Genomic DNA, 27,301 nt, shown 5'->3' on the forward strand with positions numbered 1-27,301 from the left:
CCATGCCAACATACCTGACGCCGTTTGAAAGGACGACCCAAAACTTACGACAAGAGCACCTGTTTCTGATATTTCTCTTCCTCGTAGATCATATCTTCTTGTTACAGGTAAGGATCAGGAGTGCTGTGATTATTTCTTTTTACTTTGCTGGACAGTGATATCCTGCGTTTACCACATACTTCATACAGACATGATAACTGGAGTGCCACCAACCTGCGTGTGCTGCCTTGTTGGCAGTAACGGCACACCGCAGTTTGTACCCCGACAGTTCGGCTGGCACACCTTTCTCAATACCGCTGACAGTGGTGGCCACGCGAGAGCACTGGACTTCGAAAAGTCAACTCTGTGCTGATCGAATATGTTGATAAATTGTCGTAATACTTGTACTGGCATTGCCATTAGAATTATTTATTCATCTAGAAGTACTCCTGGTCACGCAGCAGGCAAAATATGATGGCAGCAAACACCAGCTCAATTTTTCCTGTGGGGTTTGCATTGTGAATGTGCGTGTGTATTTTTCTACAGTATTAAACGTTCCTTTAGACAACTGCGCTGTTGAATAACGAAACGTTACTCGTTAGGAATGAACTGGATATTTCATTATTGATTGATATTTCACAATCTAAAAAGAGGGGTAAGATGATAGGAACAATATTTTCTCTTCCAAGGGCTTGTAGGAAAAGCAAAAATGTATGAATGAAAAATTAAAATTGTGCATGAATGCATACAGATCTTGAATTCAAGTATTGGAAACACTTTGTGTGACAAAAATAGTTAAGTATAAAACAAAATATGTCTGTCCTTCACTTGCACACCGTTACCCATTGTCTCCTCCACACTCTCATTGTATAGAAGATAAGTTGATAGTGTTCTTTCATAGGGATATCCTTAACTGCAACGCACAGCTCGAACGCCAAACGCGAAGCTCCCACAGTATATTGCGTACAAGGAGCGCCCTGGGTAAGGATATCCTCAAAGCATGCTATCAACTTTTTAAGTTTGCTATTTCTTTCTACTTTACTAATATTACCTTGTTTCGTTTGTTTGTTTGTTTTTTTATCAGGTAGCTGGGACTGTCAGCTGATGACTCGCCATGGACCTGATTATCCATGGCTCACCGACGCCACGCCATGATCGCGTGTCCAGTGCGAAAGGAAAGAAACCCAGCAAGGCGAGTACACAGACGACCTCGATACACACGACCCCCGAAGCACCGAGACAAGGTGCCAAGCCACCGGCTGGCAAACCGAGAAAGAGTCAGGTGACACTGCATGGCAACCATTTCAGTGTAGTCACCCTCTCTGACCCTGCCCCCTCCCTCCCTCAATCTTTTTTTTTTTCTCTAAATCATCATTATTAGATCTATTGTGTAAATGTGGAATGCATGATATGAAATCAGCATTTACCAAATTTCAGCTAAAATTACCAATTGTTAGTCAAGAGAAGAACTTAGGGCCTAGTGTTAATTTTGTGTATTCCCCCTCCCCCTTTTTTTTTTTTGAAAAAGAAAATGCTTGTGGCATCTTTCAAGTGCCTTGGGTCAGTCAAATGTTGCCTTTAGAACTTGTGTGTGTACAGTGTCTATTGGAAAAGATATTTACATTCACAATATATTTTGTCTTTCAACAAAGATGGACAATCCCTGAATCCTGCTTACAAGATAGGTGTCACTTCTAGATAGAAGATGTCATCAATGTGATTTACTTTATCAATCAATAATTCCCGCCAAAATGCTCTGTAGAGAAACATGTCACCATTAGCTTTTGATGCATCATACACTGGGTGATTTCAAGTTTAGTGTTAGTGCTATCTCCCGAACAACTGCTTTAAAAGTTAAATCGAGCTCCATCACCATTGGTCAAGTTTAAAACGCAAGCGATACTGATCACAATTGTTGATCCCAACGACAGGTGTTGGTATCAAACTACCACAAAGTCTGTGGGAATTGCACAACACTAACACCAACCTGAACTTGAAATGACAAAATAATCCCAAGGGGATAGTGTTGGCCAATGGTAAAAAGCACGTAAATAACAAACACAAACAGTGGAGCACGATTCAGCAGACAACATTCAACACCAGGCCCAACTACCGGAAATATGTCGTAATTTTTAGGTCAACCTCCCTACACTGACTGATTTCAAGTTTGGTTCTAGTTTTCTGTCTGTGCTAGTGTTGAAAAAGCACTAGCACTGAACTTAAAATTGCCCTGTGTATCTTTAAAAAAAAAAAAAAAATGCTTTATATTTAGTTGTCACTAGGTTTACTAGGTCAGCACTAAAAAACTAATATCAGGATTTGGGGCATTCATGAGTAAACTTTCACCAGGAAGTACGACTGTATACTTTTGATATAGGTTGCATACTTCCCAAGTCTTGATGATCACTTTTCAATGTGGATATTATTACTAAAATTGATGTCTTCCTCTTCTCAAAGTACACGCTTTCCTAAGGCAAATGTGTACAACCCAAACACTGTACCCATGTTCAATGGAAGATGTGGATGATGTAAATATTTAATAGCAACAGTTGCATTTTAATGTTTGCCAGATTGTGAGCCCCATTGGACTGTATATTGAGTCAGAATTACATTCTTAGCAAAGAGGAGTAATCTTTGGGCTTGAAGGGGGGGGGGGGGAGGAGGAGGAGCATTTCAAACTATGTTGAATCACCATAAAAAGATAAAAAAGATAAAAAGTGCATGTGTGTGAAGATTTTCATTCACATCATCTGTTTTATACGTAATGTGCTGATATTAGAGGTGATTAAAATCATTTGAAATGACAGTTATGGAAAGGAATCATGAGATAAGGTTGTATATATGTGCTGTTTTTATCATTTTTTTTTTTTTTTTGCTTCTTACACCCAGAATGATGTAGTTTTTTTTTTTAGCACTGTGTGTTTCATTTATATCTATGAACTCTATTTTCATAAGGTTTAACATTTATGACTGTGAATTTCTCTGTATGATGATTTCATTATGATTTGAATTAAACTGTTATAAACATTATAAAAAAAAAGTGTGTGTAGGGTTCTGAAATCGCATCTATCTGTGTGCCGGGCAGCAACTAAAATCAGTGATGTGCCAGGTATTAGATAAACAGACATTTACCTTGAAATCTGTAGAAGGTCCTTGGCCCAAATGTCCATAATATGGGCACATGGGAGCAAATATTTTGTTTCATGCCCTGACATGTGTGGTAATTAAGTTAATGATACAAGGTTGTGTACAGTTGCCATGCTTCATGGACATTGAAGCCATGCCAGTACAGCCTCAACCCTTCCCCAGCCCCCTCCCTCCACCCCCCCCCCCAAACAATAACCTGACGAGCTAGGTCTGAATGATCAGAAATACCACTTGCTTTTGACAGGGAGGCCCAGTCACTCAGCCACAGGTAGAGGAATACAGGAGGCCAACAAGTGTCAAAAGTCATGGTCCCAAGCCAAGCAAGTGAGTACAGCTTGGATTGATGATTTTTAGATACATAGGAGGAAAAAGATGATAATGTTATTTCCATACAGTATCTTGTGTGGTACTTGTCTGCTCCATTGCCTATATCTGAGAAATTTAGTTTGACAAATGCATAAAACCTCCTCAGTTTCCCTTGCTTTTGGAATGGAGCACTTGACATTGAAGGGCTACCCATAGTAAAAGACTTTAGTGTATTTGACATTATTATTCGTTTTATGTTTGTTTTTGATATTGTTAATGGTGGAAGTAGTAATAGTAGAATTGACATCATTTTTGCGTCATTGTTATTATTATTATCATTACCTCCACCAAGTAAGTAGGTTACGTTTTTGCCGCCTTGGTTTGTTTGTTTGTTTGTGTGCAAAATATGTCAATGATTTGGATGAAACTTGCAGGAAAGGTTGATAATGACACAAGGAACAGATGATTACATTTTGGTAGTAGTCCAGGAATTTTTATGATTTTTTTGAAGGATTTTTCGTCTTTCGGCAGATAGGGTCAATGAACGTAAGAGTTCAAGTTACTCGTATTTGAGGTTTGCATATGCGCACTAAGGTGCGTGCTCTGCTCGGATGAGGCTTCGCACAACTGAAAACTAACAAAAGGCTTGTAAAAATTGGGATTGGGTGATTTTCAGCATGCATTATACAGGTATGAGGGGAAATCAGTGGTCTCAATGGAAGAACAAGATTCGTGGTGCGAAAGAGCTGCTTGGTGGGGGTCTGCACCGTCAGAGTGCTTTTCTGGATATAATTATTATCACCATCATCATCAATGACAGCAACAGCATGAGCAGCATCATATTCACCGTCATCATTCTTATTATGATTTTTATATCTTTCTTTTGATCATAATCATTCTTGACTGTGGAGCTATGTATCTGCATCTTACTGTTTTCATTGTATCTATTTTGATGCCTTTTGTTGTCAACAGCGTACCAAACCTAGACCTGAGCCGGATAGCAGACTACGATGACACTCTCTCCAAACCTGTCGAAGACTACGAGGAGAAGATGTCACCTCCTGACACAGCAAGCACTGTCAGGTATCTCAGAAATTGCACAGAAGGAGTAGCCAGACGATCTGTGTATGTGTCTGTGATAGTGCAGGGTCTATGTCTGTGTCTATATACTGTGAGGTCCGCATGTTATATGATGTGACCAACCAATATACAATTATATGAGCATTGCTGAAATATGTATTTATCTTGTAACAACGACTTCTATTCCCTCATGAAAAACAGATGAAAACAGTCTATAAAATGATCTAGGTTTGAGCGTTGCGAGATGAAATCGTATCACTGCACTTTACTGCCTCCAGCTGGGGTTACCATGACTACCATCCCAAGCCATCTGGCCGAAAGAGCACCACCAAGACCCCGTTTGCTCTGCACCACACCCCAGGGGGTCCTCTTTCCCACCACAGTGTTTCTTCCAGACCAGCAAATGTTCCACGACTCGACATTGCTGACAAATCTAAGAAGAAGCCCAAGGTAATATTTATCATACGTACCCAAGGTGTATAAGGGGGGTGGGGGGGGGGGGTGGACACTATATAGAAGGATGAACTTGTCACTGGTTTGTGTCCCAACATCTTGTCTTGTTTCATATTTTTGGCAAGATTTTAATATCTATCTTTGCACTTTGGTTCACATCCCAATAATGTTTCCAAGTTTGGGTTTTGCCAGAGCCACTTTGACCCAGTTTTACTCAACTCAAATCTGTGATTTAACCCATCGATTACAGAAAAAGAAAAAAAAAAAAAAGAAAGATGTGCAGTGCATCAACTTCGTGGAGAATTACTAAATATCAGAATCATGGGATTAACGTTGTAAGCCTGAAAACTTGTGTGATGATAAGGCTGATTCATGCTCTCCTCTGTTGTACAGAGTGCCTGGGACGAGCCCGCTGTGCCAAGCAACGTCCCACCTCCCTCTGAAAGACACAAACAGCTGTACAAGGAGTACCAGAATGACATGCAGCAGCAGGTCAAGGAGCAGTCTAAGAAGGGGGAAGGAAAGCAAGTGATTCAGCAGCAGAAGGCAGACACAGAGTATGTTTCTAGCAGGAACCTTTACACTTCCCATCTTTGTATACCAAAAGTTCAAAATATTTGGACTCGCTTATTAGCACATGGTTTTTCTCTGACAAAATGCACACAATTTGATTATGATGTCTACATAGCATGTTGCTTTGAAATGTCACAGTACATCATGTACATCGTAGCAGTGACTAGTTACAAGAGATAAGAATTGCGTATGACTACTGTAAATCAGCAATTTTAAAATAAGGTGACTGAACTCTGAAGTTAGTCTGATGTTAGGTTGAGGGCATGTTATTGCCATGTAAAATTCCGTCTGTTGAATATGCAACTCCAATCTTACTTGTGTGCCTGCTTCAGTTTTAATACTGCCCACTCAAGATTGTTAAAAACATGCATTCAAGCAACTCACATCCTTTATGCTTGGTTATTTTGTTGAGTGACATCATCTATAAATGAACATTTTTGTGTGCTTGTGTCTAGTCTTAGTTAGCTGTGATATCTGCATTTAAACAGTACGACATATTTGTTATAAATCTGACCACTTTCTGAAGAAACAAAATGGCTTCATTTCACGTAACATTGATCATGAAAGCAAGAGAATATTAATTAGAGGGGTAAAGTGGTTCCTTTCAAGTCCCGTGGCTCCTTTTTTTCTGACATGTTTGTTAAATTCACAGATCAGCACTTTTGATCTTACAAATTTCATTTGTAGCGGGAGACAAATTGAAGAAAAATTCACACATCAACATTGATCATGTCTTGAATAAAAGAGTTGGCTGTGTCTTCAGTGCATATTGGTCCTCGATTCCTTTACCCCACCCCAAGGACCTGCTGAGATGTCACTTATTCAATCTTAAATCAAAAATATTGTGTCATCACAATGACACATTCTAGCCTGTTGAGACTCCTTTATCAGGCAAACAAAAACTGTTTGATAGCGTCTCCTTATACCTCAGGGCTGGACATCATTAAGTTTGTAAACATCTCTTTCCATGCTGTGTCTAGCTGACTGACTGAGGCAGTGAAAAGGTGTATGGCGCTTATCGTTCTTGTGAGTAAACATCTTTTAATATCAAAATGAAGGAAAAGAGGGGGAAAAAAATATAGTGTCATTTTCGGAGACATAAACAGTATCTTCTGACATTTCTGTCTTTTGTTGTCTCTGTCATGTTTGCGAAACATCTTTTCAGCTTTGTGGATGAGGAGGATGACACAGATGAGCCCCTGAACACCAGCTGGAACAATTCCTCGCTCAGTCATAGACAAGAAGTCAACAAGAAGATAGCAGCCGTGAGTTTGACATTTCTGTCTGATGTTAGAAAATGCAAACGAAAAACATCAATATCCTGTGTTTGTAATAATGGTGTCCTTGTGCATACCTTATGCATACCTTGGGCCTCTCTTAGTCCAAACTGTTTGTCATCTGACTTCATAATATTTTTGAGATTCTGACTTGATTATGACTGGCTCATTAAAGGAACTATACAATGCAGAGTTTGTGCATGTGACTTGTATTAATTCACGATACCCTGATCATCGCTCATGTGGCCAAAAGAATATCTATATATGTGTCATATGTATTATAATAACATTCTTATTTTTTTTTCTTCAGATTGCTTGTATATAACCCCCTCAAAAAAAAACAAAAACAAACCTTTTGAAGCCAAGATTCTGGCAGTTAACATCATCTGTCAATCATTACTAAAGTACTTTTATAATTGACAAAAGACATGGGAATGCACCTTTCTGTAGACTGAATATAACTTTCATGTTTCCCTGAAATGTTTTTTGTTAATCTTATCTTATCTTATGACATGAAAACATGCAAGTTATGCTCATTCTACGGGAGGGTGCATTACAATATTATTGTGAATCATATGTGACCCGCTACAACAAAATGGTCCTAAAGTCGCGCACGGTCGAAGCCGTGAAAATCGAGTTTGAAGTTAGAGCATCAAAATTGGTCAAAACTTACGATTTTCTGAATTTGACATATTATTAGAGTCTGACATGTCTTCTATCATCTGTCGAAATTTTGAAGCAAAATGATGAAAGGAAAGACCAAAAAATAGCGTTTTTCTGGGCCATGTTTTTTTGGCGTTTCAATGAAGCAGAAACTGGTTCGAACATTTGGATTGAGCGCCACACATAGGCTCCGCCCCTAACAACGACCAGAGTGATCTCATTGGTCAGTTTGCTGCTTGCCGCTAACCGAAGCGTGAAGCCCGCACACTGCCCAGTCGACTGGTGCGTTCGGGCGGGTTGCGCTATGCCTAGCCGCTTCACTTGACATCCTGGTCACTGATTGGTCGGTGAGGAGACCGCCGACGCTGTGTTTGAATGAGCATTTCGGGGGTTGCTAGGGCTTAACTTCTATTGTCCGGAGGTGAATACTGATTTGCGTGTCTCTTGATTGTGATTGCGTCGCAAGGAGAACTTTTAGGGCGCTTTTCTCGAAAAAGTGATTTCCCAGACGTCTTGACATGCTCTCTTTTAAACATCGATATCTCCGCAGCCGATTATTTTTATGAGACGTGTTATATATCAATTTAAAGCAGAAAGATTAGGAAATTGTATCACGCAATTTTCAAATAATCGACCTCGCCCGACTTTAGGATCATTTTGTCGTAGCGGGTCACATATTAGTACTTAAGCAATGTTTGGCAGATGATGTCACTGGCAGAATCTTGGTTTTAAAGGTTTGTCTGTGGGCATATCCACATAATCTGAAGAAAAATAGACGAAAAATTATTGTAGAATATATTGCACACGTTTAGATATTAATTTGGCCACATAGGGATGTTGAGGGGTATTGTCATGAATCAACACAAGTCAACATACATTTTCGCTACATTTTTCCTTTAAAGAAAACTATCCTGTCAGTAACTCTGTCTGGAATATTCTCAGTTACTCCCTCAAACCTTGCAGCACTTTCTCTGGACATCATCCAAAGTATCTTTAGTGCTTTTGATAATGCTAAATCCTTTACCAGTACATTTATTCATTCCCACAGCTAAATCTTGATTTTGACAAATGCAATTCTTGAACTTGCTACAGTGATACATCTTTCTCTTATCTTCTACTTTGCATATATACATATTCAGTGATATAAGAGAATATTATTCTTCTCTCGACTCGTGCACCAGATAAACAAAAGTGTATGATCTTTCAATGTAAAGTCAGTGGCATGTATACATCTTAATTATGTATTGATATTGACAAGGATTTCATTGTCGGAGAATTTCTTTTGCACTATCTTTTTTTTTATTACTTCCCCTCTCTTTCTTTTCAATGATCTCGATGTATGCAGGAGCATGTAGCGGCAGAACGTATGAAGCAGCACATTATGGAAACAGTACTAGTTGATCAGCTGTCAAGGTACATTGATTTTGTCGGGATTTCGGGAAAAGTGGAATTGTGTAAAATAAGACATTACACAGGGCATTAGTAAACCACCCAATAGTAACTTAGGAACGGTCAGAAACACATGAGGCAAAGCCAAGTATATTTTGTACTGTTCAGAAGTAATACATAGAGTGGATGATATTACCAATACCTAGCCCATTAATGGGCATTATTTGTTTTATATAATGGTGATATGATTTAAATTCCATGGTGGCCATTTTCTCATGATCCCCAGGCCAGCACCAGCTCCAAGCTAACTGAGCCGCACACACACAAACAGTTGCAATGCATTTGTAATTCATCAGCTCTACAGCTGAGCACAGACAAGCAGTCATAGTACCAGTCATTAGTATCTCAGTTCCTGGTGAATAGTGAAGTTTTGCCTTCTGGCAAAATAAAAGACTGGTCACATGACAGCTTTCAGCCAATCATTTGAGTAGGATCTTTTTCAACACTTAAGATATTAGATTTATGCTTATAGTGTGCAAGATGATGCTGCAGTTTGTTATTTGAGTAGGATGATGTTTCATATACTTCAAATAGGTCGGTGAATAACCAGCTCAAACAAAGAGGCAACTGAAAGCCTCCTGGTGTTTAATTTAAAGAGACCTCATCAAGTAACTACGTGAATGTAAAGTTGTCGTTTCTCTATGAAGTGTTAAGTCTTGAATTGATTTGATATTAAATTCTGTGGATGTAATGATTTTGAAAATAGAGCTAAATCATACATGATTATGTATTCAATGATCATTGATTTTTAACAATGCTAACGTGACAATAAGCATGAGTTTATGTTTTCCATCACTTAAACATTTTGTGCTCTTTACAAAAATTTCACAAATTAAGACCAATGTCTGCAATGTACAAAGTCAGTAAGATATCGATCTCTGATCATATTTATTCTATGACCATCCCCCACTTTGCTCCAAGGTTTCTCATATTTGTAATGCAGTATTATGTTTGCACATGCTTTAAGCCCACTGAAGACTAGTCCCAAATATACTCGGGCAGGTGTCTCTAGGAAATCCATGATATAGCAAATGGGCTCCTCCTCAACAGGTTAAGACTCCCAGAATATTTAAAAGTCATATTAAGATATCTGACTGACAGATTTTACCATTTATGTCCATCCATACTGGTGTAATTTGTTTAGTGTGATTGTCTCAAATATGTGCCTGGCTTTTTTTCTTTCTTTTTTTAAAATGATGTAGAGCACCAATCAGTGACCCAGAACAAAACCAGGTATCAACACCAACATCAAACTATGGTCGCTATGGAGCTACATCATGGAGACCGCGAAATCTCCATGAGACCAAGTGAGTGTGTGTTACCATGAGCTAGTGTATTGTAATCTCTTTTTCCCCTAACCCCCCCCCCCCAACCCTAACCCTAACCCTAACCCCCACCCCCTGTTTCTTTCCCGTAGAGATACCTATGATGAACATGAGAATTGATACTGATATCTTCAGAGGCCTGATATTCATAAAGGATTTTGCAATTGTTGTGCGTTGCAATAATTGCAGTTACTTGAATTGTAATGTCGTTAATGCCCAGAGCTAATCGATTGCTTTCTTTCTGCTGCCATGGCAACTTTAATAGTTTGCAGCTTCTTCTTTTGCAGGTCTGATAACATTAAAGACATTAAGATTTCAAAAAGTGCCAATCAGCATGATGGCTTAATGACAAGGAAACTTGATGTTCATTCAAGAACCAAAAGTTTGATATCTTCATACAACACACTATTCAAATTTCAAAAGTCCAAGAACACTTTCAATTCTTATTGATCGATTGATTCTATTTTAAAGAGGGTTGCACATGTTACTATGCTGTTTTGAATTGTCTTATTGTGTTTAAATGTGTAGTATCCTACACGCTTGATATCAGCTAAACTGCAAAGCTGATATTCCAGAACTGTGTGTATATAGTTACTCCTTGTTTGTGTTCCCGTCGTAGGTTTTTAGAAATAATGGTGGGACAAATCATTGTCCCACCATTACACCATTACATCAATTACATCAATGGAAAACCTTAGTCTAGACCACCTTATCAAACCAAATTGGAAAATTAATGTCAAGTGACTCTATTTGGGTTTCATGGTGAGTGTAGGTCACATACTAGGTCTGTTAGATTATGGAGTAGATGTTGTCATTGTTTCATTTTTACTCTCTTTCTTGTGTAGAGTGAAGACGTCAGGTACAGCCACCGAAAAATTGCTTGCCAAGCGGCTGAGCTTCAGTTGCCGAGTGGTGTCCAGAAACGGCAACATGGCGCTCAAGGAACTGTGCGGCTTCTATTTTGCCCTGGACAAGACGATGACCATTTACGAGTTCAGGCAATTTGGGAGGAAGTGAGTTCAACAACACTGCAGCCCAGTCACCTGTTTTGTGATAAAATTGTAATCAATTCCCATGTTCAGTCAATTTGAAAATCCTTATCATCATTTGTAGTGATGCAGTTGTCATCATTATAGCCATGATTTTACTGTTGTTTTCATTTTTATTGACTACAACAGCTCGTCTAAAATAGGGATGGTTTTGGTACTAATAGTAGAAGTAGCAGTAGTAGCAATAGTAGCAGTCATCATAATTATGTTAGTTGTAGCGGTAGTACTTGTAGTGGTTGTTGTGGTTGCAGTTAAGATGTTGCCAAGTGTATCATTATAATGAAGAAATTGGTCAGAAAATATACATATATTTTTGTTTTGTCTTTGATGCATATTCTGTCTTGACATCTGTGTGTTGAAAGAATCAAGTTACCGTTTGTTGTGTACAGGCCGTCCTCCCAAACTTAGCTCTAAACCTCAAGTTTTAGATGTTTGATAGTGTATACACCATATATTTTGCAGAGTTTTTATTTTTTGCAAATTGAGGAGTCTTTTGCTATGTGTGAATGTAATAACTCATGAAAATATTAACTCTGTTTCCCGACATGAAGGCTACATGCATGCATACATTTTCCTATTCATTATTTTACTCCACAATCACGAATTCAACCACTGTCGAAGTTGACGAGAAGTCCGGATTTGCAAGAAATTAGACTCGTTAAATCAATGGCGCATACAACATATTACAGGATATTTGTAAGAATGACAGTCCCAAAAAGTGGTAGTTTCCTGTTATAATAACTTACTTTTGCATGCAATGGCAAATTTTTGAATAATCAATTAAAGTGTCAATGCGATACGAAATATTAATCCAAAAAAATATTTGATATCGAGAGTAAAGAAGTGATATGAAGGATATTACTAAACTCCTCTTTTTTCTAAATGCAGGGCATCTGCCTTACCATTCATCAAGAGAGGGTCATACAAGAGGGTGGCTGGACGGAGGAAGGGGCTAGTCTACACCCCAGCGGACATCACAAGGGTATGATGAATGGTTCTTATTCATCCATAAATGAGTCAGATGTGATATAAATCATGACCCCCCCCCCCCTTCCTCATTTGCATCGTGTGGAAAAATAAATGAGCACTTCTGATATTTCAGTCAGCATGTGTTTTTTATGTGTTAACATGTATCTTCTTGGTATTTATTAACAGTTTGGAAACATATTATGTATTTTACATAACATACTGCCTATGATCTGCTCTTGTTGATAGGTTTTGCAGCTTGTAATACAATATGTCCTTGTAAAATAGAATTTGATTCACATAAAACAAAAAAGAGAAAAGATATATGCATTGCATCAATTGTTTTATGATATTGAGACGATTGAGACCATTGTGAGTACAAGAGAAAGAGTAAATTATGCTTTTTGTTAACAAGTTGAACAATTGCTTTTGAGATAATGTAATTCCTGATAGTGCTTTGCTGAAGATTTTTTCCCCATTTCATTTTTTTTAAATATCTTTTTTTTCAGGGAGAGGATTTAAGTTTTGAGACAGACGATCAGCCATCTCTACCAGAGACTCTGCAGAAGAAACCTATTGTCACACTACGAGTCACGGACGTGGACGAAGAAGTAAAAAAGGAGTTTTTGTGAGTGTTTGATTTCTATCATTTATGAAAGCACTACAAAATGATTTTGGTCGTCGCTCCAGACTTTTGATCAGGATTATCAAACCAAACACGGTTTTAACAAAATTTTCATTGCAATGAAGAAAAAAATTCAGATCCCCAAAATAAATCTCAATATATATCTTTATGATATTAATATTATGCTGTCATGTTTGTCTAAAATAAAATGTCAATGTAGTGATAGAAAACCGCATGTCCAGATGATGATGTTGTCATGAAGATGTCTTGCATGATAGTCGTATATGTTTTCATTTAGCTCTTTTGAAGATTTTTGTTCCTGAAGACCTCAATATTTCTTCCAAATTTATACACTGAAATACACTGCTGTTTGAGCGCTGGCTAGATTGTGCCATTTCCCTCCTGAATTTATAGCATCTGTTTTCTGTGAGAACAGAAACCGAGCCAAGTTTATCAGAATAGTATCACTGTCCACGTCTTTGCTCTTTTTAGTATGTTTTTGCTTGTTGCTCAGCCTATAAAATGAGAAATTGGTAGTACAGTCAACCTCGCGTAAGTCGACATAATCGGGACTGAGCAAAACACGTCGACTTACGCGAATGTCGACTTACGCGTAAGTCGACATTTTGTCGACTTATAAATGAAAATTGATTTCCCCTATAAAGAGTAAGATTTGGATCACAATGCGGATCGCTACCCATATCTTACTCCTTTTGCCGCCAAAACATGCGTACTGACATGAGCAACAATAATGTTTTAGTTCATGCATAAATCTTGCGCGGGTTAGTAACGACAACGCACAATTCTCAAATCTCTAGAGAGATTTTGAGAGAGCGGGATCGGAAACCTAGGCCCGTTTCTAGACACTTAACGTTTTTAAACTTGATTACGTGATTTGATGGACTTGCATTTGATTTTTAGAGTTGCGTTTAAACGCAATTGAGTTAAAAAAAAAAAGTTCCCTACAATTTTCTAGTATCGTGTGATTATCAAACGCAAGTCTTTCAGTGTTCCGTGTGATTTGATTTTTAGAGTTGCATTTAATTTGTAATTTTGTTTACGAAATAAAAAAATAATGCAAGTCTTTTAAACAATAACACACTTCCGTAGATGTTTAGAGATGCGTTTAAACACAGTTTCTTACAGTTTCGTACAAAAACCGCAAGTCTTCTCTGCAACGCACTTGCGTTTGAATACAGCGTTACGTGTGATATGATGGACTTGCATTTGATTTTTAGAGTTGCGTTTAAACGCAATTGAGTTAAAACAAAGTTTCCTACAATTTTCTAGTTTCGTGTGATTATCAAACGCAAGTCTTTTCAGCGTGCCATGTGATTTGATGGACTTGCATTTGATTTTCAGACTTGCGTTTAATTTTTAATTTTGCTTACGAAATGAAAAAAGTAATGCAAGTCTTTTCAACAATAACGCACTTCCGTAGGTGTAAAGAGATTTATTTAAACGCAGTTTCTAGTTTCGTACAAAAAACTGCAAGTCTTCTCTGCAACGCTCTTGCGTTTAAATACATCGTTGCGTGTGATTTGATGGACTTACATTTGATTTTTAGAGTTGCGTTTAAACGCAATTGAGTTTCAGGTTCGTAACAATTATTTTCTAGTTTCATATGATTATCAAACGCAAGTCTTTTCAGCAACGCACTCGCGTTTAAATGCAAAAGTTGCGTGTGATTTGATACACCTGCATTTGATTTTTTGACTTGCATTATTAGTTGCATTGTAATAAATCTTTTTAGAAAGGGCCCTGGTTTTAATACCGCTTCGGAATAATCAACGTTAGAATATTCGGATTTACAAAAACACCTATTTCATGTTCGGATAATGAATACCTACTGGGACATAAGTGTACAAAATTTGTGCGTTTTGAGAAAAACGAGAGGGAGAAAAGGCTGGGGTAAAGTGAACTGTCTTGTGTACTACATGTAATGCTCCAGTGTAAATGAGTGTATGTCCTTTCTATATTCTGGCATACAAGAAAATGGACGCATGGCGCGAACGCTACCGCGCCGTACACTAGCGAATTACCGAGTAGAAACGCAGCGAATCGGAGCGGGAAAACAATTCTTTTTCAGAGAATGGCGATAAGATTTTGAGCGAAAAATTATGTCGACTTAGACGAGGGAATTAACACGTATTTCAGCTCAGTTGGCACTGAAAAATCAGGTCGACTTACGCGAGTTGTCGACTTATAAATGTCGACTAAGACGAGGAAATTTTCAAGGAATAACAAAGGCAAAAATCGGGACTTTTTTATTGTGTCGACTTAAGCGAGTTGTCGACTTATGCGATGTCGACTTAGGCGAGGTCTACTGTATTTTGTGCTCACCAGTATATGATGCAATGTGGGTAGTAATCTTTTACACCATTACCCCATACTTTTTCCTTCAGACGTACCCTAACAACTAATCAAAACACAAAACTGAAACAAATGAGTTCTCCTTATTTTAAAACCATTAACTTATGCAGGCATGAGACTTTTATTAACGTCATGAAGAGCCAAGATTTGTGAAAGAAAAATGCTTGAGAAAAGTTTTTTTTTTCTTCTTCTTCTTCTTTTTTTTACACAACACACAAGGCACTGAATGCCAGTGGCAATATGCGAAAGTTTCATGCTGTAAAACAGGCTGTCGGCTCCAATTCACAAAAGTTTCATGCAGTGAAAGTTTCTGGTTTACAGAAATCCTTTGTGATTTTCTCTCCCTGTCTCCGTGTCAACAGGTTTGGTGATAACGTCCCGCTGAACCCCACGGAGGTCCGGAAGAAGATGAATCCTCAGAAGAGTAAACAAGAGGCGGAAGATTGGAAGATCATCTCTGGTGTCCAGAGTAAGTGTTGATGTGACTCCATCCAAATGATGAATGCAGTCTGAGGCCGAATACCAGCGATGACAGCCCTCTAATGACACCTTACTGGGTTGCATTTAGCAGGAGCAGTTTTCCAAACCACCGCAAGTGGTTGTCTGGTAGGACAGAATGCATCTTCATAGATGGAGTGTGAAGATGAGACAGTTTTGGACATAACTAAAGACCCTTGTTTATATTTTAGTCATAGAAAAACGCTAAGTGAGAGATTCAAAGAAGTGTTCCACTAGATTACCCACAACATCATTATTCCAAATATTCTTTATATGTGTATTAGGTCTTTGAATTGAATCCCATCTCGGTAGACGGTCAATATCCTATCATGGCAGGCCCACAATGTATATATTACAGTTGCCTCTGTACAGAGCAATGCTCAGGTTTAATAGCTGTAATGAATATAGTAAAATCAAACAGACAGGATGGGAGAGGTTCCATCTTAATGGGTTCTAAACAAGAGAATTATAGATTTTTAAAAAGTTTTCAGGTGTTTTCATTATTGTGATGTTAGTAGCAAAAGCATGCACAGTACATAAGGCATTTATGACAATGTTATAATATGCACTCATTGTGAAAATATTCATCAACTACCAAATTTCCTGTTTCAAACTCTTTTGCACAGCTATTGGTATAAGGTGTCAATTCATATAATACAATGAAAGATTACAAAGATCTGCAATATGTTTTCCTTTTTTTTTTGAAAAATATCCCCATATCTTTTTCCCAAGTTCATATGAGGTTATCAAACTAATTCTGCGTTTTTCACATTCCCAGAGGAAATACACAAGCAGATCTTGAGTCGAGCAAGCCGGACACTGACCGGACTGGGGAAGCACTTCAAGAAGATGGACCGGTCAGGGGATGGGACGTTGGACCGAGAGGAACTCACGGAAGCCCTGAGGACATATCACATCAAGCTAGATCCAAAGGTTTGGACATTCAATTCAGTGCAATTCACTTCATTTCATTTCATTTCAATTCAGTTCAGTTCAATTCGAATCAATTCAATTAAATTCAATTCAATTCAATTCAATTCAGTTCAATTCAATTCAATTCAATTCAATTCAATTCAATTCAATTCAATTCAGTTCAATCCAATTCAATTCAATTCAATTCAATTCAATTCAATTCGGTTAAATTGTCCAATGGAAATATAACAGGAAATTCAGTGCAGGATTTTTACATACATGAATGACTATCTCTTATGTTGCTTTAAAAAAAAAAAAAATTAAAAAAAACTTTTTCTGTGTCATCAACAGAGCTGGCAAATAAGTATATTCAAATGCTATTTGGCATGTTATTTCTTGGTCAATGATAGGAACATGTTTTTTGGTACCATATTTTTTTTTTTTTTTTAGTACTGAAATTTAATTTAGCATGCATGGTATGTGCAATTTCCCATTTTTACATCAGCATGTATTATCATATGCATGGCTTGACACTAAGTTTTTCTTTGGTGGTCAGAAAGGTAAAGAAAAGCATTAAAAATGTTGTTTTTGATGAACCATTTAAATAATACAATTAACCATGATAATTGTGTGAAAATTTGCAGGTATGACAAAGTGCATCAAATAGCACTAGGACTAAGAAGTGAGGAAGTAAAACATTAGAATATGAATTGATTTAATAAAACATTAAATTGATTAAAAATCTTGATTAATATATAAAAATAGCAGGAATGTAAAAGGGCTTAAATTGCCAAATTTAACTAATTCTATCTTAAATTTAGGCATAAACATAATTTTCCATGACACCACATATTCATTGAATAATTTTCTTCAACATAAGGTATATACCTACTGCTAATTCTGATGGCCCTGGGCCATTGGACAGTACTGAAAATACTGAAAATACAAGAAGTGCGCAAAAGAGACGCCACCAAGAACACTGAGAAAACAGAAAAACAGGTCACAATGGAAGCTAGTGAAAGATCGCAGATGAGGGAAGAGGAACGAGAAGGAGTATATGAACGAAGATAACAATAGAAATACACAGAGGCAGAGAAAAGGGAAAAGAAAGAAAAAAGAAGAAGAGGGACCTGATGACTTATTCCTTGACGGGGAAAAAAATTGAAAGAAACATTCAGTCCATTGGGTTGCAGGCATCCAAGACAATGGATAAGCTGTTCCTCGTGTAGTTTCTGGACTTTGTCTGTGCCACCATGGCAAGTCATCATCGCACAGATCTTGAGGTTGTTGATGGTGTGTCCCCGCAGGTTGAAATGGTGGGCCACTAGAAGTCCTGGTGTTCTCAGCCTGATGGATCGAAGATGATCCGTTGTGCGATTGGCCAGTCTCTGTTTAGTTTCGCCTCTGTACATTTTGTTGCAGGCTGTACATGTCATCGCATAAATTGCATTTTTGGTAATGCGCAAGAAACGATCACAGACAAACCAGGTGTATTTTGGTCCTTTGATGTTTGTTGCCCCATCCATGTGGCTGCATGTGTTACACCTTCTCATTCTACAGGGTTGGGTACCGTATCCCAAATCTACTTCTGACTGTGCCTGGGCCTTCATTTTTACGTGGACCAGCAGATCCCGCAGACTACTGTCCTTCTTGTATGCTAAGAGAGGAGGATCTTTGAAGATTTCCTTGGTGGTGGCATCTTCTTGTAAGATGTGTGTGTTGACCATAATGGTGGAAACGAGCTTTTCCGTTGATGGGTGATATGTTAGAACTTTGTCCTTGTTCTGATGTCTCCTAGGCTCCAGGGCTTATATGTATATTCGTATACATACATACATACATACATTGTATTATATAATTATTGTAATGCAACTGGGCCATACCTGATATGTACATCAACTTTGATCAATACAAACCTTTTATATGCTAATGTATTCAGCTGTAACAAGCTAAGGAGTTGTTTTTTCTCTTCATTTTTTTCCCTTTCTAGCCATAATGCCATTATGGTTTAATTCTCATAGTCAAGGCTCAGCACTAACTTTTTCTTTTGGTGGACCATTCTGGCCACTAAAATCTTCAAATTTGATTATTTAGTGGCTGGACAATGAAATATGGCACCCCCAAATTAAAGAGAAAACATGAAGAATAAAGTATTTTAATTCATCGAAACAGTATAACACTACTGTAAACCATGATGGTAGTGTGAATGACCAAGTAGGGTAGTAATGCATTTTAGTCCGACAGTGCTATTTGAATATTCAAACCGAATTTTCAACGCATACCCACATCTTCTTCAGGGTCGACATGAACAATTATGAAAATAAACAAGATGACTCTACTCTATATACACAAGTGGTGGTCAAAGGAATGTTTATGCATGTGGTATCTATGTAGAGGCATTGTTTGTATGTTATTAGCATGCGCACTTCCAGTCATGGTCAGTTTGTATGATTATGATGTAATGATAATAGTAATTCATGTCGCAATGACACGAATATGCATAAGTAACCAACATATCATATTGATTTGAAGCATGTAAATGAAAGTGTTAGCAGGAGACCAATACTTGTGTAAGACTTAAAACTGCATATGGGCCGTTTAATTGGTATCTGTACTGGACAAATTCTTGAGGAAAAAGTAAAGGCCTTATAACCCTCTAACAGCAGTGTTTAGGGTAGAGTACTTATGTATCGCTACTGCTTATAAAAGTTGTACTTGTCAAGCCACTAGAGTTCTCTATTAAGTCCAACCTGAAAGCTTCTACTACGCACATAGCACATAGTTCAGCGAGTTTTCTTTCATCTGCTGTTTCGTATCCATCTCCAAAGAGGCAGATCTTGAAGTCCTGCAGAAAGTGGTCTGCTTCGTTGAAGTGTTCAGCTACAGGGAATCCAGTGCGGTCTTGTCTAATTGTGTACCTGTGGTTGTTGAATCTTGTTCTGAATTTAGTGCTGTTTTCCCCAATTTAAGCCACATTGGGGCATTTTGAGCAGAGAAAGCAAGAGAGGATGTTGCTGGAATCACAGTTGTGGTTAGGTGGATGTATGGTAAAACCAGATGAGAGACTTATGGAGTTATCAATAATGATGTGCGGGCAAATTTGGCAGCGTGGTTTCCCGCAGGGCTGGTTACCTCTGGGTTGAGGTGGTCCCGGAAGCTGGTTCTTAAGAAGGAGTCTTTTCAGGTTGGGACGCTGTCTTTGAGAATGGAGAGAAACCCTTGGCATGACTTTTTCAAGTTTCTTATCTGCCATGATTGTGGCCATTCTTTCTTTAATTGCATGGGCAAGGTGACACGTTTTTGGGTGGTATGTAGAGACGAAGGGGATTGCCTCTTCGTCTTCAGTTTTTCTGACTTGTTCGAGTAGGTCCTCTCTACCTTTTTGGCTGACCTTTCTTATGGCTTTGTTAAAATGATAATAAAGCTTGATAATCATCATAGACATAGACAATTATGTGAAATTGGCAGGTATGATAAAGGAATTCAAATACCATATAGTAACTTCACTAATATTGATGTCAGCCATAAATGTATTAATATAAATAAATTTTCTTTAACACCCCATATTCCTGATATTATTATCTAACAATAAGAATATTTGATTTGATTTGATTCGATTAGATCTTTTTTATTACAAAACAGTAAAAAGCCTGCTGTCAGCTTTGAAGCTGCTTTTCAGCAAGGCTGTGCATAAGAATTTGCAAAACTGAATGAAAAAACAAAGAGTAACAGGTACAATAATAATAATATTAATGATGATGATGATGATGATAATGATAATGATAATAATAATAGTGATAATAATAATAGTAATAATAATAATGATGATGAAAATTATAATAATAATAATGATAATAATAAGAATAATAGCACCTGATTAAACACAATATTAATGACATACAAATGAAAAAAATTAGAATTAAAACAGATATGACTATAAATATAAAATGTGATTGGGAATGACAGAGTACATATCGATGACAACAGAAATAAAATTGTGACAGAACAAATTATTATGCATAATTAAAACAAAAAATAACACAATGACTTGTTGCAAATTAATTTAAATACTGTATACTGTGTACACCATTATTTTCGCGAATGACGAGGTCATAGACATTTTCGCGAGATGTTGTTTTCGCGAATCGACGCCGACGCTTACGTTAATGCTCTATTAACAAAGCACATGGAGACAATTTCGCGTGTTGTTAAATTCGCGATCCAACTGCAGTTCGCGAAATTCGCGAAAATTAAACCCGCGCGAAAATAACGGCGTATACAGTATAACTGAAAATTTGACAGTTAGATGAGAGATGGAAACTGCAAAAACTGTCTGTCATCTCCATAGAAAGTCCCTGAAGTGCAGCCTTTGTTGCAAGCAGAGTGTTCACCTCGTGCCTATTGTTCCACACAGCCAATTGTCTCTGTTCACAGTGTGTGTGTTGAAATGATGCATGCACAATACATCATACACGCACATGCCGTATGGTACCTGTGTCTCCAGCTCCCAACTGTCTGATAGCCAAAACCAAGTTTATTTATTCATTTATTTCTTTAAGCAGGGTAGCCCTCTCAGTTCATTCAGACAATTTCGTCTCGAATATTGTTCGGGCTCATCCAGCTTGGTATCGACTTTCTCCAGCTTTTTCTCCAGTTCACGGACTTTCTTCTTCACCTGCTTGATTTCCTTGTCTTTGGTGTCATTGCCAAACTTCATGGCTGCATAGATGCTTTGCGATACCCTGTCCAAGATGGCGTTGGCAATTGAGTTTGCCATTCTATTCAGGAATGGTTCAGAGGAGATCACTTCCTTTATGTGCTGCTTCGTCTCCATTGTGGTTTCTCGGTCAAGTTCAGTAGAACTTTTGCTCTCATTGTCTTGGTCGATGGTAGAGTGAGCAGTCAATGTAACAGTGTTAGAGTAAAAGCATAATCTGCTTTAGTCTATGATACTAGACCCCAGTTTCTTCACAAATTACACAAGCCATTATGAAACATTGAGCCACAACTTATTTTCCCCTTGTCAGTGTGAAAAAGACACAAAAGCAATCTACACACTTACACATTTTGGGCGGCACGATTGGGCCACCAAAACATATATTTTCTTAAAAAGTGGAGGCTCGACATCAGTTTCTGGTGGCCCAAGGCCACCAGGCTACTGGTAATGTGGAGCCCTGTTTTTGTGCTTCCTCAGCTCACTGCTGCCAAACTGCAGAGCAAAGTGATATACTATGGACTCCTGTTTTAATGAAGTCCTTGAGAACCACACTTTTCTTTCACTATACCAACATTTTGTTATAACTGAACAAATAAGCGATAAAAAAAAAATAGAGCTGATAATGTTGCAATTTTTACTTCGTTGTAACCAGAATTTTGTTTAACAGTGTTCGTTATGGCGGGAGTGCACTGTATTACTTTTTGATGGTGATGTGTACATGAAGATCTGAGGTTTTCATCGTATTATCTTGAAAAGAACAGGGAAGAGAGATGCGTGATATCATATATATGTATGAGGGGTTTAATTTTAGCCGCTAATGCACAAAGTGGGCAGTCTCTCAACCTATGCATATTCATGACCCCATCATGAATACATGCATATTCATATCTTTGTGTTTGTCTTGATTTATGCACCTTGCTGTTAAATGTATCTCACAATGTTGTCTGTGCTTTGTTAGCTGTTTGACCAGCTGTGGCTTATCATAGACCAGAACGGGGATAACGCCATTGACTACAGTGAGTTTTGCAGGGCTTTCATTGGGGAGATGAGTGAATTCCGTAAACATTTTGTCATCAAGGTAGGTACCTGTGAACTTTTCACGTTTGTTTCTTGCTTCATTTTTATCTTTTTACTTTTCTCTTTAAATCTCATGTCTTCAAAATAGTGAAGACGGAGATATATATAATTTTTTTCTAAAGAATAGAATTGGTTTGAACTTGAAATTTTTCATCTTTGATTGGTAGTTATTAGTATCTCGGGATGTTGCATGAATCTTACAATTCATTACAACTTTGGAAAGCATTGGTGAGTAGATTTCTAAGTTTTTGATGAGACTGGGGAATTTGCATTAAGCATGTTCTGTATAAATGACATGTGTTTGCTGGAGAAGGCAAATTTCTTGATGTTAGTCAGTACATTAGTAATTTGTTACTTGTAGCATTCCTTGATTCTCAATAAATTCTATGTCAAAGTCACTTTGTAATGCTGATATTCCCTTCATAACCTGAATTGTTTGGCATTGTGTGCATGACATTGCCTGTATAAAATCAAAGTATTGTTTGCAAACGTGTGCTGTGTCTTTGGTGCAGGTGAGTTTCTTGTCCTATCTCAAAGCTACATTTCACCACATTTTTCAGGCCTTCAGAAAAATTGATGCCAACAAGTCGGGCACAGCAGGCATTGATGAGGTCAAGAAATTCTTCAGAGCTCACAAACATCCCTTGGTCACGGCAGGTTAGTGAAACATGTACTGAGGATTGTCAATCACGATATGTGACGATTACATCTGTTTGAATGGACGTTAACACCCATTTTAAAATTAAGTCGAAAGTAAGCACATGTTAATCATAATTCTTCAAGCAGTTTCAGATATGGCCTTTATTACAAATGCCTAAGAAAGATATTTACTTTTTTTTTTAATGAAATATTGCTGTGGTCATGGCATACAATCAACATTACATGTTGAAGACAAGACTTCCACCATTATATTACAGTGGCACTCACCCTGAATTCTTGGTAAATGATGACAAGATTACTTTTGAATTAATCTTTCAATCCAGACCCGTGTCTTCATATGTTAGCAAAGCCTTCTGAGTAGAAAGTGACCCTCCCCCTCTCAGATGGCATTTGACATAATAGACTTCCTGTCTTATTAGTGTACTGTCATAGCAATGGCTAGAACAAAAAGAAATTGACTTTTATTAGTACTTTTTCTTACCCTGACAGTTGGTATATTTGTCATTTTGTCATCATGGTAGCTTCTTTAATGCATCAAAACCTTGGTTGTGTATTAACTTAAATTGATCCAAACATTAATTGATATATTCATATATTCATTTATTCATTTGTCAAGTCTTTGTACAACCTTGCAAGATGTGAGTCACCATTCCCAGTAAGGTCAATATTGTTTCTTGCCAATTAAATGTCAATGGTCACCATGCATCAAGTCAGCTGTACTATTGTTGGTGGGTTATTTTTTTGGTGGTTTTTTTTTTTTCTGTCACAACCAATGATAAGAGTTCTCCGCCAGATATGGGATTGTGTCTAGCATGCCTAATTAAGGTCACACGTGCCATCCCATGCTCATCTGGATGTCCACTGAATATGTTAGACCTTCTAGCCCCCACCCCCTTTAAAGGCATTAACAATGTTTCCAGGCGGAAAACCCCTAGCTCCATGGGCCTGTATCACATGATACCTATGTCTCTGTTACTGTGTAATATATCAAGCTCTAACTTACGAAGCTATGAACACTGTGCTTGAAAATGAATGATAATTGCTTCAAAAAGGTTCAACTGTAAGTGAATGGAGTTACCTTACTCTTGTTTCAGCCATAGACGGTTTGAAAGAACAATTTTGGACATGGTTCATCAACATGGTGCCATGTGTTTGTGGATATCTTGATAGTGAGAGATCAGCATAGAGAGATCAGCATAGATAGAGATCAGCATTTTATGGCTCACTCTGCAAAGTTTGGTAGTTTTAACCCTTTATGTGCTTTGAGTGCCGATTGGGACAGAAAACCCCATAGGGTTTTACAAACTGTCCAAATTTCATGGCACAAAAAGGGTTAGACAGGCTCTTTGATGTCCTTCCTCTTAATGCAGTGCACTGAATCAGTAGGTAATTGAATTCGTAGACAAGGATAAATTTAGTTAGCATGCATTCAAATAGAAGTCGCAGCTGATATGCATGTAAGAGTGGTGGGGTAGAGGACTTACTATGTGTTCTTGAGAGGAAGTAGCTGCACTGGTGTGAGTCTCCCAGTCACACATTCTATATTATCCACAGTTTTTAGTAGGCAAAGAAAGGCAGAAGTTATGGATTAGGGAGCATTTTAATGTTTACTTTTATGTTAAAAAACATCATTATGAATTCATAATGTAGTGTTTCCCTATCTCATACTTGATCCATTATTGGAATTTTTGTAATATTTCCATATCTATTGAGTTCTTGTTTGTTTGTTTGTTTGTTTGTTTGTTTGTTTGTTTTTGTTTTTTTTAATCCAGTAGTCTTAGTTGATCACAGTTCTTTCACAGTTCTTTCACCTGCTTTCTACCTTCTGTAAATCTTAAATCTTGAGTCTGGTCCTGAGTCTAGTATATTGGCATATACTAGGAGTTGCAAGGGAAGACAAATTTGAGCAAGGCTGATGGTTGCTAAGGAAGATAGTTTGTTCTCAGGGTGTGGAAATACCACTACCCCCCCCCCCCCCTCTTATCGAGTTATTCAACATTGCAGATGAAATCATGTAAGGTTGTATGACAATAATCTGACCAGGTTGCTTTGTCTGCTCTCTCTGTGACCGTAGGATGGGTTGTTGTTTTGGATGGTCAATAGTCAATTAGAATAGTATGCCTTTTAATCTCATTACCGCCAGCCAGCTCTGTCCATCACCCAGGCAAATGATTTTCAGTTCGTCTCTCTGCCTAGGAGCCTGTGAGCCAGGGGACCCTGTAGGTCCCGAGTAATTACTTAGGCATGGTTTGACCCACAATGGCATTATAGGCAGCTGGGTAATGAATGATTGGGGGGGGGGGTGGATGCTGTGTATTGTAGATGTACACTGAGATTGCATCCAATGACCGGGGTCATCATGAGTGTGGCGATGTATATACCAGAAAAAAAAAATCATCTTAACCTTTGTAGAGCGTGACACATCACTCTCCCTCATACCTTAAAAGGAGGAATGTAGTAATGCCCTACAAGCATGCATCCATCTTTTTCAGTGAAAAAGCCAAAAAACAAAACAAACAAAAGCAAAGACACAACTCCAAAGCAAAACAGAACTACACTCTAAATACCTTTGTAATTTCCCACATGTTATAATTGGATCATTGAAATTAATATGGTGTCATTTTTGTTCAAGGTTTAGGCACAATTCAAGTTTTTGTGTTTGTTTGTTTGTTGTTGTTGTTGTTGTTTTTCTTTCTTTTTTTTTGGGGGGGGGGGACTGCTGGCAGAGGTCACTGAACTCTGTCAGGTCACCGTACTTTCAAACAACACATTCTCAAAGCTTTGTAATTGAGATCAGCAAAGGGGGTCATCAATCAGTGAAGGCGTATTTAAAATGTCATTGCTGGAGAACCAGAAGGACCCTAACGCCATTAATTCATCAGTTATGTGTTAACGCCCTTTTGGGGTTCAGGCGATGATCTTTGATTGCTATCACCAATGGGTACAATGCTGAAGGTACTGACATCTTTAGTTTCCACAAACCACTGAATGGTATGATTCTATACCCCACCTATGTATCTCACTCTTCATTATTCCCACACCAGCACACATTCCACTGTCTAACCACTACCTCTTGCCCAAGGAACTCACATAAACATCGCTGACCACTTTCCAAGTAGAATTATCCACAACACCTTGCCTCCTTATTCCAACACAATTAAACCTCTATGTAACTATTAGTACATTGATCAGAATAAGTCAGGAAGAAAGGGACTTCTCCTCTCAACTATCAGTGCCTGTACTTCGCAGATATATTGCCTCTCAAAGCTTGTCTCCCACTGATACACAAAAACATTATGACACCATCATCACCACCACCATCATCACCATCACCATCATCACCATCACCACCACCATCCTACTTCTCATCCTTTTAACTGATGCCTTTTATCTTCCAACAGGCAAGTGCACTGAGGAGCAGGTCCTCTCCGACTTTCTGGAGGTGTTTGGATCCCGAGTCAAGGAGCTGTCCTACGGGGAATTTGAGGATTACTACGAGGGCGTCAGCATCACCACCAAGAGTGACGAGGACTTTGTCAGTTTGTTGACTAATTGCTGGACTCTCTAGGCAGCTGGAGAGGACTTTGGGAAGGGGAGGTGGTAGGAGAATGAGGTGGTTTTTGCATAGAGGAGTTGAGGTTCTATATAATCAGTAAATGATGCTGCCTAAATGAAGCACGGCAGTATCGTTATACCATGTGGTAGTGCTCGGGATCTTTGAATAAAGGCCTGCGACCATATAACGGTTCATATGATCATGACAGTAAGAGTCAGTAAATGTTATGATTACCAAAAGGAAAGCAAATCCGTGCTTGAGTGCATTGTTTGATTTGAAGCCTAGAAGTATGCTGAGAGGTTTTGATCAGCAGAGTCATTAACAAGTCAATATTGTAATGGGAAATTATGAGGCATATGTCCAGTGTACAACTAACCAACATCACACTCTGGAGATGGCATTCCAATGCTCATGTTGTATTTTTAGTGCATTGTTTTCTTTGTGAAAAAAAAAGGAATGCTTTTCACAGTCCTCAAATAGCAACGTACTTGATTTTACGCTAAGCAGCAACTCTCATTCCTAAACCTTTACAAGAAATGTCTGACAAAGTCAGGCCCCAGGACTTTTGATTGTGATTTTTTTTTTGAAAGAGGTCTTTCAATGCAACTGTTATATT

At 38.1% G+C, this 27,301-nt stretch overlaps 1 protein-coding gene across 1 annotated transcript; it reads left to right on the forward strand.

Annotated features, from left to right (window-relative positions):
• Positions 1-26,697, forward strand: LOC140229004 (calcyphosin-2-like). Its single transcript, XM_072309267.1, has 17 exons — positions 1-107; positions 1,064-1,261; positions 3,371-3,450; positions 4,405-4,515; positions 4,791-4,962; positions 5,359-5,522; positions 6,704-6,803; positions 8,824-8,891; positions 10,130-10,234; positions 11,098-11,265; positions 12,190-12,283; positions 12,777-12,895; positions 15,628-15,734; positions 16,542-16,696; positions 22,351-22,470; positions 23,030-23,126; positions 26,531-26,697. The coding sequence occupies exons 2-17, from the start codon at positions 1,094-1,096 to the stop codon at positions 26,695-26,697; spliced, it is 1,995 nt and encodes a 664-aa protein (XP_072165368.1). The 5' UTR covers positions 1-107; positions 1,064-1,093.
• The last annotated feature ends 604 nt before the right edge of the window (positions 26,698-27,301 follow it).

Source organism: Diadema setosum, chromosome 5, assembly GCF_964275005.1.
Source record: "Diadema setosum chromosome 5, eeDiaSeto1, whole genome shotgun sequence".
Lineage (NCBI taxonomy): Eukaryota > Metazoa > Echinodermata > Echinoidea > Diadematoida > Diadematidae > Diadema > Diadema setosum.